Source organism: Salmo salar, chromosome ssa05 (genome assembly GCF_905237065.1).
Source record: "Salmo salar chromosome ssa05, Ssal_v3.1, whole genome shotgun sequence".
In the NCBI taxonomy this organism is placed as follows: Eukaryota; Metazoa; Chordata; class Actinopteri; order Salmoniformes; family Salmonidae; genus Salmo; species Salmo salar.
This window is the reverse complement of record NC_059446.1, coordinates 58,898,742-58,910,008: the sequence shown is the minus strand read 5'-3', so window position 1 is coordinate 58,910,008 and position 11,267 is coordinate 58,898,742. Positions and strand designations below refer to the sequence as shown.

The 11,267-nt window shown below is 40.7% G+C and overlaps 1 protein-coding gene and 1 long non-coding RNA gene across 2 annotated transcripts; one reads left to right on the top strand and one right to left on the bottom strand.

The window, feature by feature from the left end:
* Positions 1-1,596: 1,596 nt before the first annotated feature.
* rpz4 (rapunzel 4) lies at positions 1,597-10,065 on the bottom strand. The gene is given in 4 exon segments (XM_014200782.2): positions 1,597-2,286; positions 2,289-3,128; positions 3,738-3,827; positions 8,698-10,065. Coding segments are annotated over 2 exon segments (1,173 nt in total). The 5' UTR covers positions 3,079-3,128; positions 3,738-3,827; positions 8,698-10,065; the 3' UTR covers positions 1,597-1,903.
* On the top strand, positions 6,245-8,563 carry LOC106605305 (uncharacterized). The gene is made up of 6 exons (XR_001328823.2): positions 6,245-6,311; positions 7,171-7,235; positions 7,461-7,558; positions 7,671-7,931; positions 8,177-8,216; positions 8,388-8,563. It is a non-coding gene; the product is annotated as an uncharacterized lncRNA (long non-coding RNA).
* Positions 10,066-11,267: the final 1,202 nt, after the last annotated feature.

The following is an 11,267-nucleotide window of genomic DNA, read 5'->3' as shown; positions in this document are numbered from 1 at the left end:
GAAGGGGCTCATGGGAACGGCTAGAAAGGAATGAGTAGAATAGTGTCAAATACATAGTTTGATGCCATTCCTTTTGCTCCGTTACAGCCCTTATTATGAGCCGTCCTCCCTCAGCAGCCTCCACTGTGCCATATGAATGTAAATTGCAGCAGTTGAAATTGAATCTGCAAGTGAAAGTTCACTCTAAGGTGCTGTTTTATACAGTTGAAGTCGGAAGTTTACATACACCTTAGCCAAATACATTTGGGTGAATTTTGGCCCATTCCTCCTGACATAGCTGGTGTAACTTAGTCAGGCTTGTAGGCCTCCTTGCTCGCACAAGCTTTTTCAGTTCTGACCACAAATGTTCTATGGGATTGAGGTCAGGGCTTTGTGATGGTCACTCCAATACCTCGACTTTGTTGCCACAACTTTAGAAGTATGCTTGGGGTCATTGTCCATTTGGAAGACCCATTTGCAACCAAGCTTTAACTTCCTGACTGATGTCTTGAGATGTTGCTTCAATATATCCACATAATTTTCCTATCTCATGATGTCATCTATTTTGTGAAGTGCACCAGTCCCTCCTGCAGCAAAGCACCCCCACAACATGATGCCGCCACCCCCGTGCTTCACGGTTGGGATGGTGTTCTTCAGCTTGCAAGCCTCCCCCTTTTTCCTCCAAACATAATGATGGTCATTATGGCCAAACAGTTCTATTTTTGTTTCATCAGACGAGAGGACATTTTTCCAAAAAGTACAGTATTTGTCCCCATGTGCAGTTGCAAACCGTGGTCTGGCTTTTTATGGCGGTTTTGGAGCAGGGGCTTCTTCCTTGCTGAGCGGCCTTTCAATTTATGTCGATACAGGACTCGTTTTACTGTGGATATAGATACTTTTGTACCTGTTTCCTCCAGCATCTTCACAAGGTCCTTTGCTGTTGTTCTGGGATTGATTTGCACTTTTCGTACCAAAGTACGTTCATCTCTATGAGACAGAACGTGTATTCTTCCTGAGCGGTGTGACGGCTGCTTGGTCAGGTGTTTGGAAATTGCTCCCAAGGATGAACCAGACTTGTGGAGGCTGATTTCTTTAGATTTTCCTATGATGTCAAGCAAAGAGGCATTGAGTTTGAAGGTAGGCCTTGAAATACATCCACAGGTACACCTCCAATTGACTCAAATGATGTCAATTAGCCTATCAGAAGCTTCTAAAGTCATGACATAATTTTCTGGAACTTTCTAAGCTGTTTAAAGGCACAGTCAACTTAGTGTATGTAGACTTCTGACCCACTGGAAATATGATACAGTGAATTATGTGAAAGTGAAATAATCTGTCTGTAAACAATTGTTGGAAAAATTACTTGTGTCATGCACAAAGTAGATATCCTAACTGACTTGCCAAAACAATATTATTTTAACAAGAAATTTGTGGAGTGGTTGAAAAACAAGTTTTTATGACTCCAACCTAAGTGTATGTAAACTTCCGACTTGAACTGTATATAAAGAGGGAAAATGCAGTTCTAGTTATGCAAAATGTTGAGGGATTTCTTACAGACAATACAAACATTAGGCTTTTATATTTACACACTTCATAAAAAATCTATGATTTGATCAATTTAGAATATGTATCAAGACCCAAAGTTTAATTGACATTATCAGAGGCAACACAGAGTAGGGGGGATACATAAAAGAAAAACATTACAAAGAATAGATTAACAGGTAAAACAGTCTTTGGTAAGTATCATGCTTTATAATAAGTGTTACCCTGTGTTCCTTCTCATTAGTATGGCTGGGGATCAGAACTCAACGGAGAAAGAGAGAAAGTACTTGGGAATGTCAGTCTTAGTGCAAAGACCAAATTGGAATGAATATAATGTTGGTATCTATGGCTAATTATTAATTCATTTTTAAGTGAGAAAACGTCAATTATAGTGAATGCAAACATAGAAGTTCTTGTGCTCCTCCCAGTAGTGTAGCTCTTCGGCAAAGCTCCAGGCACAGGCCAGATCTTTGCAAGTCTTTACCGTGTGGACTGCACATGCACCTGGCAACTGCTCAAACAGGAGCTCAGCTGTACCCACTACGGTGAGTTTCTTCTGACTCTGGATCAGCTGCTGGATGTGGGCCTTGTTCAGAGGCTCGGGCGAGGCACTGTAGGACACCATGACGTTCAGCTTCTCGTCTGTCGCTGGCACCTGAAAGCGACTTTTTCCTGTGGGGCACTGGATGTCTTTTTTGTTCGAGAACAGGCCTGAAGGGGAGCTGAATATACGGACAGACCAGCACACCCAGTCATACTTTTTTTCAGCTTCTCCAAAATGGAGTCAGCCAGCTGCTGGTTGCTCAGGTCAGAATGGTCCCTAACCAACCTCCGGGAATCCAGTTCAGCCTGCTTGGAGAAGCTGGTGATGCAGTCCTCGATGACAGCATTCATTTTCACCTGTACCTCCTTCATCTTTTCACCCCAGTCTTGAAGAAGCTTCTCTTCGTCATCGCAGTCCTTTAGTGCGGTGTAACCCATCAGAGCGATGAGGCCTATGCAAAAGAGTTTCTTCAACCTGGCACAGAAGTCTTCCATGGCGCGTCGACTTTTCTCCTCATAGTTAAGAGTAATCTCCAACACTGACTCTCCAGAGAAGTTGTCTCCTGTCACGGCACTGTAGAGGGTATGAAGGTTTTTGTCGCCACCTGTTTTGACAAAATGCTCCATGAAAAGCTTCTTTTTGACCTCACGAAACTTGGGTTTGGCATTGAGGATGTCCATGTACTTGCGGAACTGGTTGGATATGTTCTCCTCTACAGAAAAGTAGGCAGCGTCCGCGCCGCTCTTCTTGATTTCCTCGTTAATCCGCTGCATCTCCTCTGAAACCACCTCCAGGTGTTCACGAACCTTCTGGAACTGCTCCTTCATAAACGCAGCTTCCTTACTCTCCACATTGTCCAGTGCCAATTTCAAGATGGGAGCAGCGATGGCAAAAACAGGGAAGAGGTCACCTGCGATACTGGCCACCACCTCAGCTCCCTGTTCAAACACTTCCATTATAGTCTCTACCATGTTCTTCTTCTCTGATACAAACTTCTGTAGCTGGCTGGCCATCTTTGCTGGTATTGTTATTATTCAGTGCACAACAAATACCAGTATAACATCTGAAAAAAGAGCATAAGGGCATGGTCAGAAGGATGATTGGAACTGTTATACATTTTTTTTACCCCTTTTTCTCCCCTAATTTCGTGATATCCAATTGGTAGTTACAGTCTTGTCCCATCGCTGCAACTCCCATATGGACTCGGGAGAAGCGAAGGTCAAGAGCCATGCGTCCCCTGAAACACGACCCCGCCAAGCCGTACTGCTTCTTAACACAATGCTCGTTTAACCCGGAAGCCAGCTGCACCAATGTGTCAGAGGAAACATCGTCCACCTGGTGACTGTGTCAGCGTGCATTGCGCCCAGCTATTACAGCGATGCAGTACCTTAGACTGCTGCGCCACTCGTGAGGCCGAAAGTGTTTATTTACATTGGACATGATAAAGTCTATGGTCTATAGAAGGGTTTCCCAAAGTCGGACCTGCCCCCAACTTTGAATATCCATTTAAAACATTTAAAATATAGACAACAAATCATCCCCCAGTTCAAGGCCTTAGTTGAAATGAAGGAAACGTTCAACAGCAATACCAAAGTCTAAAAAGCTAGGCCCATATAGTTGATTGCCTCCGTCCCTCCCTCCCTCCGTACAGTATATTATTTTCTGAACTTACGTAGAGCTGTTCTGCTATTGTTGGACTGTAGCCTGCTTCCTTGCTCAAACTCTTAACTAGAGTGAATCCCTGCTGGCCTCACAGTGAGAACTGATAAAGAAAGAGAGAGAGGGATCAGTGTAAATTTCAGTAACCAAGCCTGCTGGGATTACAGCTGGACACACCCAGTGAGCAATAAGGCAACAATGCAAAGAGAATTCACCAGTGAAGGATGACACATAGGGGTAGATACTCTATGGAGTTTCAAATGTGTATTTCAAGGTAGTGTTTTAATGGTTTTATGTTATAGAAATGTTTTAAGTATTTACCATTTATTGTCTGCATTACACACTCAATTCAAGTGTGTTGTATAACACATCAACAAAGTGCCAAATGGGGAAAAAACAACCAACCAATGAAGATCTGAAATACAGTATGAAGTATGCACAGCAAGCAGAAAGCCAATTAGTAACTTCAAACACTATGATGTACTAGTGTAGACTGTGACTGAAGGGGTGGTGCTAAGTGCATTGTAACAGTGTACATTTGAGAAAATCACATACAGTATCTACCATTGGAATAACATAATACAAGCAGGAATTAAGACTAATTTCAGCCTGGAGGCCATTTTAGATTTAATACTATCCTTATATGTTACAGAAGAAGTTACAGAACATTTATTATACAGTTTAACGTATACACCGCTGCTGAAATAAATCATGGTAAATTATACTTGACAATTGGCATGAAATTACTTCCAGGTCAAAGTACAATGTTATAAGCTCACAGTTTATTAATAAAAACCTAATCCATTCTCCTTTGGCCCTTCAACTACCACCACCATCCCCACCACGCTCGCTCAGCCAGTCCAGTCAATGCCACAGAGGGTGTGGGAGTGATAAACTGTCTGTTGGAGATTAAACTTGCTGAGCAGGAGTGCATTTTCCACAGTAATGCCAGTAACCACAGCAACAAGACAATGGAAACTATTCTGTCAGCGTCTCAGTCTGCCTTTGTCTGCTGCTGAGGTCTGTCCCAAGGGGGTTTACACTGCAGAAGATCAGTGAAGATGTCACCCTCATTTCTCAACCTGATCTATCACCTACAGCTGTCAGGGGAGGCACAGTCTTTATGCCCATAGAGAACAGAGACTACTGAAAGAGAATTGTCTAAGAAAATCCAAGAACTCTAGAACAATCTCAATACAGCCAAACTCAATACAGCCACTAGGCTACCTGGGGCGGCAGGTAGCCTAGTGATTAGAGTGTTGGTCCAGTAAGCGAAAGGTTGCTAGATCGAATCCCCGACCTGACAAGGTAAAACATCTGTCGTTCTGCCCCTGAATAAGGCAGTTAACCCACTGTTCCTAGGCTGTCATTGTAAATAAGAATTAGTTCTTAACTGACTTGCCTAGTTAAATAAAAAAAAAAGATTTTAACTCTGTATTAAATCATCATCAATGATTCAAAGCTGACAACGCCTTGGATGTGAGACACACGCATTTGACAATTTTCTCACGCCACACCTCATATGGCAAACATTAGATGAATATAAAATGTTAATAATATAAAATAAATGTAAAAAATAAAACAGCCTCAGCAACAATTATTTTAATAATTAAATGGATGTTTTGTGCAAAGGTCCCTTCAGTCGAATAGAGCAGTTCATAGACTTTCCCAGAGGGTCTGTGCTATTCGGGCTCCTTGGGATGTCCACACCTCTATCAAGTATACATGTACATTTGTTAAGTTTAGTGTTAGTTTAGGGTAAGGACGTCCCAAGGAATCTGGATTGCAGTGACCGTTCATAGAGTGAGAGACTGGCACGGTATTTGAGAGCTCGGCGGCGACACAGACATTATTATTTTTTTTTTTTTTACAAGCGGCAGAAGTGATTTGAGTGGCTGTCTAACTTGCACCGTTATGCAATTATTAGGAGACTGGATACGCTGCTGCTATATTGAACTCCCCTCCATTTGTTTTGTACACTGCTGCTACTCGCTGTTTATTATCTATGCATAGTCACTTCACCCCTACCTACATGTACAAATGACCTCAACTAACCTGTACCCCCACACATTGACTCAGTACCGGTACCCCTGTATATAGCCTCGTTATTATGTTATTGTTTTACTTTTTATTATTTGTTATTTTATGTTTAACTTGAGTTTATTTGGTAAATATTTTCATAAACTCTTCTTGAACTGCACTGTAGGTTAAGGGCTTGTAAGTAAGCATTTCAAGGTAAGGTCTACACTTGTTGTAGTCGGCGCATGTGACAAAGTTTGATTTGATTTGAAATAGCTAATCCTGGCTACCAATGTTCTAGTATTAATTTATTGAGGCAAGCAGATCAGAGATGTCAAGGTGATACTCAAGCATATGCCATGTGTATGTGACACACATATGTATGGTCATATTTTTTATGTTTTATTTTGTTTATTTTGCCTCCCAGGTATTTGCATTTAATGTATGTATATAATTACTGCCGCTAGGGGAGCTGTGACGTCAATGAAGTGAGTGAGTGAGATATTTAACATTTCTTCTTCATTATGTAGAATGACTAGTTCTGAAAACGAACGTTTCTCCGTCTCCGGTATGTAATGTGCAAAAATGCAATAATGACTCAAAATTTTGAGGTAACATGGTTAATTACATATTCCTTGAGTTTGGTGATATTTGAAGGCAGTTTTTGGTGATGTTTGAAGGCAGAAAAACTGGTTGGTATTGTCCCCATTGTAAGTTAATGGAGTTAGGCAAGGTTGCTAATGGTTTACATGAACGAGAAGGGATTCACTTGGCGTCCAAAGTACAGAAAGTTTTTTTTCAACGTTTTAAATCCAATTTGTTTTATTTTCTATGAATAAAAGCTCCGTTTACTTTAGGTAATATATGTAAATATGTGATGGCATGATAAAATGTGTTAGTGTTAATATTTGTACGAAAATAGCATTTAACAGTTCGCTAGCTTGATGCTAACCAAATTTTGCTTGGCTAAGCGCTATAGTAGTTAGCTCTCGTCTAGTTGGTTTTAGTCAATGTCAGTTTAATGTAATGTTTGTAGTGTAATGGTGTAATTAAGTTGTTAAATTCCTGCATAAAATGGGTATTATGCCACCTCCTGGTGGATTAGTGTGTTTACATTGTCTAATACACTCAGTGATAAAGGTATGGGATTCTGGGTAATCCACAGCAGATCTATGGAGAATTGCTGTGGATGAGTTGAAAATTGAATGGTCCCGGGATAGAAATGTGTAAAGTTGACATTACATCATAAAATCCACCTTTTACATCGTACATTAGCAATTTATGTTATTAGTAACTAATGCTGTTGGTTTGGCGTCAAATAAGCCAATCTTTATATGTTTGCCGAATCTCAGTTTTCCATGTGGGTTTTATGCTAGCTAAAGTTCCCTCTGAAGTTGGTAGCTAACTTTAAAATGCATATTTTTTAGGAGTGCTATTTATATCCGGTCACTACTCATCATTCATCCATACTGTGTGTCCCCCATGATTGCAGGTAATTTGACACATTTATAAAGTATGTTTTATACATTTATGAGCACCAGCTAGCAGCGTATTAGCCTGGTTTTGTTAGTTTAGGAAAATATGTGGTACATTCTAGGTGTATTCAATTTCTTCGCCACAATGCAATTGTATATAACATTATTGCATATACAGTAGTATATATTTTTTGACTGACTTAGTGTTTTTCTTTTGCTGTTTTCGTATAACGTACTTTGAGGTCACTGATACTCGCACCTGATGTGGAAGTTGTCGAACCAGATTAGAACGCCTTCGAAGAAAGACCACCTTCAGGCACGGACTGAGGTTTTTGACCAGGTAAAAATTATTGTCCGCTGTTAATTTATTTTCTGGACTTCCAAGAGCTATATAAGAGATGTATTTGTAATAATATGAAATATAATTGCATTTATTTCTATTCTCAATCAAGGTGAGACTGAACATGGACAGGGCGCATGAGAAGGAGAGCCACCTGAGAAGGAGAGCCACCTGAGAAGGAGAGCCACCTGAGAAGGAGAGCCACCTGAGAAGGAGAGCCACCTGAGAAGGAGAGCCACCTGAGAAGAATCAAGGCGATCAAGTGCTTCGACATCTGGGTGAATGACTTGGCTTGGAAGAAGCACGAAAGGAAGGCGAGACCTGGGAAAGCTTGGTGCTCTTTCGCTCCTAGCTGGGGTCAACATCCGTTAAGGTGAATATAAAAATCTGAGATGATAACTATTTGCATTTGCTGCCTTGTGGTGGGTGACATCGTCATGCTGTCAGCTGTACCAACACTGGCCCAGGGGTTTCTCCAAATAGTCAATCTCAAGGTTAACCACTGGGTCACGTTAAGTAACCTCCACTTCCACAAAGGTAGTGTTAAGGTGTATGACTCCAGTGGTCATGACACCATCCTGGAGTTTCTCTCACAACTCATCTCTCTATCTTTTCTAGGGACCATCCCTTATAACCCCACTGACATCAAATTAGACAGGTATCCTTTCTTTTCTGTCTGCCATTAACATTATTGCATGTCTAATCAAACATTTAAATTAAATCATTCAATAACTGTATTTTTACATACCTGACAATAATTTAACCTGTCTGTTTGCTTGTTTACGTCTGTCTCCTACCCTGTTCCCTTTACTCTGCTCCTGTTCTCCAGGAGCTACGGATTCTGCCTAGAACACCCAGACATGGATCCACCTGATGTTCTCCATTATCAACCACCCTCCAACTTTTCATTACATCAGCTACTGTTATTGTCAAGTTGTCATTATCTGCTAATAAATAGCAAGAACACTAAAGTACTAGACACATAATGTGAGATGCACAGATTAGCTAAAAACACTAGCACTGCAAATACTCAGAACAAAGAGGGCAGCAGCGCCTGGACTTTGCAGTTTCCCTCTTCGAGTCCACTACCTGTTGAAAAACAAGTGACAGGCAGAACCTTCCATCCACACAATACCCACCTCCTCTCTAGTCCACAAACCAGAATTCTGTATTTCAGTCTGATTGCCATGTGAGTATACGAAACAGATCTGAAAGTAAATTGTCAAACATGTACCAAAAAATATCAATAGTTATATATCTAAATCTAAAATATTGCTAGATATTTTACAGCAGCTTCATAACGTGTTCGGTACTGTAAATTGTAACGTATCTCTTGATGGTATTTGTTAGTTCAACATTATTAATTGGCTCATAAGACATACAATATATATTCAACCACAAGGGTGTACTAATTTTTTTGTTTTCGTAATTGAAGACTGAAATTATTTCAGTGTAGATCAGGGAATGCCTGATTAAAATGAAAACATACCAGCCAGACAACCCAGTGTATGAATCAAATGTATTTGCATATGTATGGAGTGGAAATTAGCTCACTTTGTGATCTGTAAGGTAAGTATCATTAATTAATGTGTGCGTGTGGGGGGCATTGCAATGACATGTTTACCCTGATGCCTGTTCATTCATAAAAAGCAGAAGATGGTAAATAACATTAATCACAATGGTTAGCCTATGCAAATTAATAGGAATACTTATATCCTAATTCGTAATACATTTGTCTTGGGGGAAATTCGGGATCCTAGTCAGGTTTTTGTTTGTCAATTCCAGATTAAATATAGGTGTTCATGTGTATCAAAGCTGTAGGCAATTCTGGGCTAAATCAATGACAAACAGACTAAATGTTCAGGCTTCATCATGATCTGTGATCAAAACAGGCTGGGGTGTTTTCGGTTCCGTTTTGTCTAAGGATATGCGTAAGAATGCAACTGCACTGAAATGAATAGCCTGATTCAATAGGATTCTCCTGAATAATTCATGTTATCTGTTAAGCTCTTTGGTCAATGCATAGACCCATACCGATTCTAACATTTTGGTATTTTGCATTAGGCATAGCTCACATTGCAGAGCATTTAATAAGCCAACCACATTTTCCTGTGATGTTTAGGCTGCGCAAGACCTTCGATAGGCTAGTAGACTGCAGAAATAATCGTGGAGTTTATCATTGTTATAGCCTAGATCGCTTTATAAAATCTGGACCGTCATTGCTTTTCCTATGGCTAAGCAAACAAGTGGTAGCATATGCTTTTTGCACGTCTATAACAAGGCCTATATCCTCACATACCCCCTCAATTCAAACCCTGCTTTTAACCATTAAAACATCTCAACAGAAATGTATAGACGAAGGATTGCATGGTGACAGTGATTGTGTCTGTTAATCCGGTAAACTGGGAAGTGGGGGGGAACAAGGTCAAATCATGACATCAGTGATTTTCAGGTCAGAAAGATGTCCAGAGATTCCGAGTTCGATGACTGTTCAAAATAAAACAAAAATCCTAGTCAGCTTGTTTTTTCCCCAGAGTTCCCAGTTGTCTTGAACGCACTGAAGTCGGATGTCAGTGATTGCCGACTTCTGAGTTGTTTTGAATGTGCTACTAGAGACCTAGGCTACCTCCAACAAAGAAAATTAAAGTAGGATACCTAGTCAGTTGTACAACTGAATGCATTCAACTGAAATGTGTCTTCTGCATTTAACCCAACCGCTCTGAATCAGAGAGGTTAGGGAGGCTGCCTTAATCGAAATACACGTATTCAGTTGCCCGGGGTTACAGTGGGTTAACTGCCTTGCTCGGGAAAAAAGTTAATCTTGTCAGTTTTGGGATTCGATCCAGCAACCTTTCGGTTACTGGCCCAAAACTGTAACCACTAGGCTACTTAGAAGCCATTGAGTTCGTATTGATGCAAGAAATGGGCATATCTACACAGTAATAGTGTCTGCGATATCAGCTAGCCTAATAATTTTTGCATTGAGGTGATAGGCCTATTTTAGCTAAATCGACAACTGAAGTTGAAGTAAACAGACACTTTAACACGTAACGCGTAACACGTAGACGTTAAGGTGTTCATGGTAAGATCATTATTAATAAACGTACACGCAAACTGACACGTTACGTGACGAACACTATGTTCGTCTACATGTCACGTGACGTGAATGCGTTGGCAGTTTGACGCCTTAGAAACAAACTTGTCTCCATTGACAGTCCATGTTAATTCATGGTGTTATTTTACGGCACGGCGCTAGGAAGACGTTAGGTGACTTGGTGAGAGGTATCATTAGCTTCACTACGCTTAATTCTGGCATGAATCACCCCCCATATAGGTGTGTTTTGCATCGGCTCAGTGTTGATTGCATTCGACAAGAGAACTGGCCTGCCTCCACGACGTGAGCCAGGTTCAACGGTTAAATTGGTTCAAAACAAAAGTGACATCATTATGCATGTGTAGTAATTAGTAGGATTGTGTGTTCCCGTGCAAAAGTGATTTACTTTTGATAAAAACGCGTTATCTGCCTTCCCAATGAAAAATAATTAGCATTTTCTAACATGGCTTTTATGGAAAAGAGATATGTATGTTTCTGGAAGATGCACCATGCTGCCTTGTTGACAAAATGACCGAGTGGCACATATTACTGTTCTATTTGAGAATTGCGCTCTTCCCTTCCTGCTTTCGGCCATTGACGTGACGGGCCTTTGCC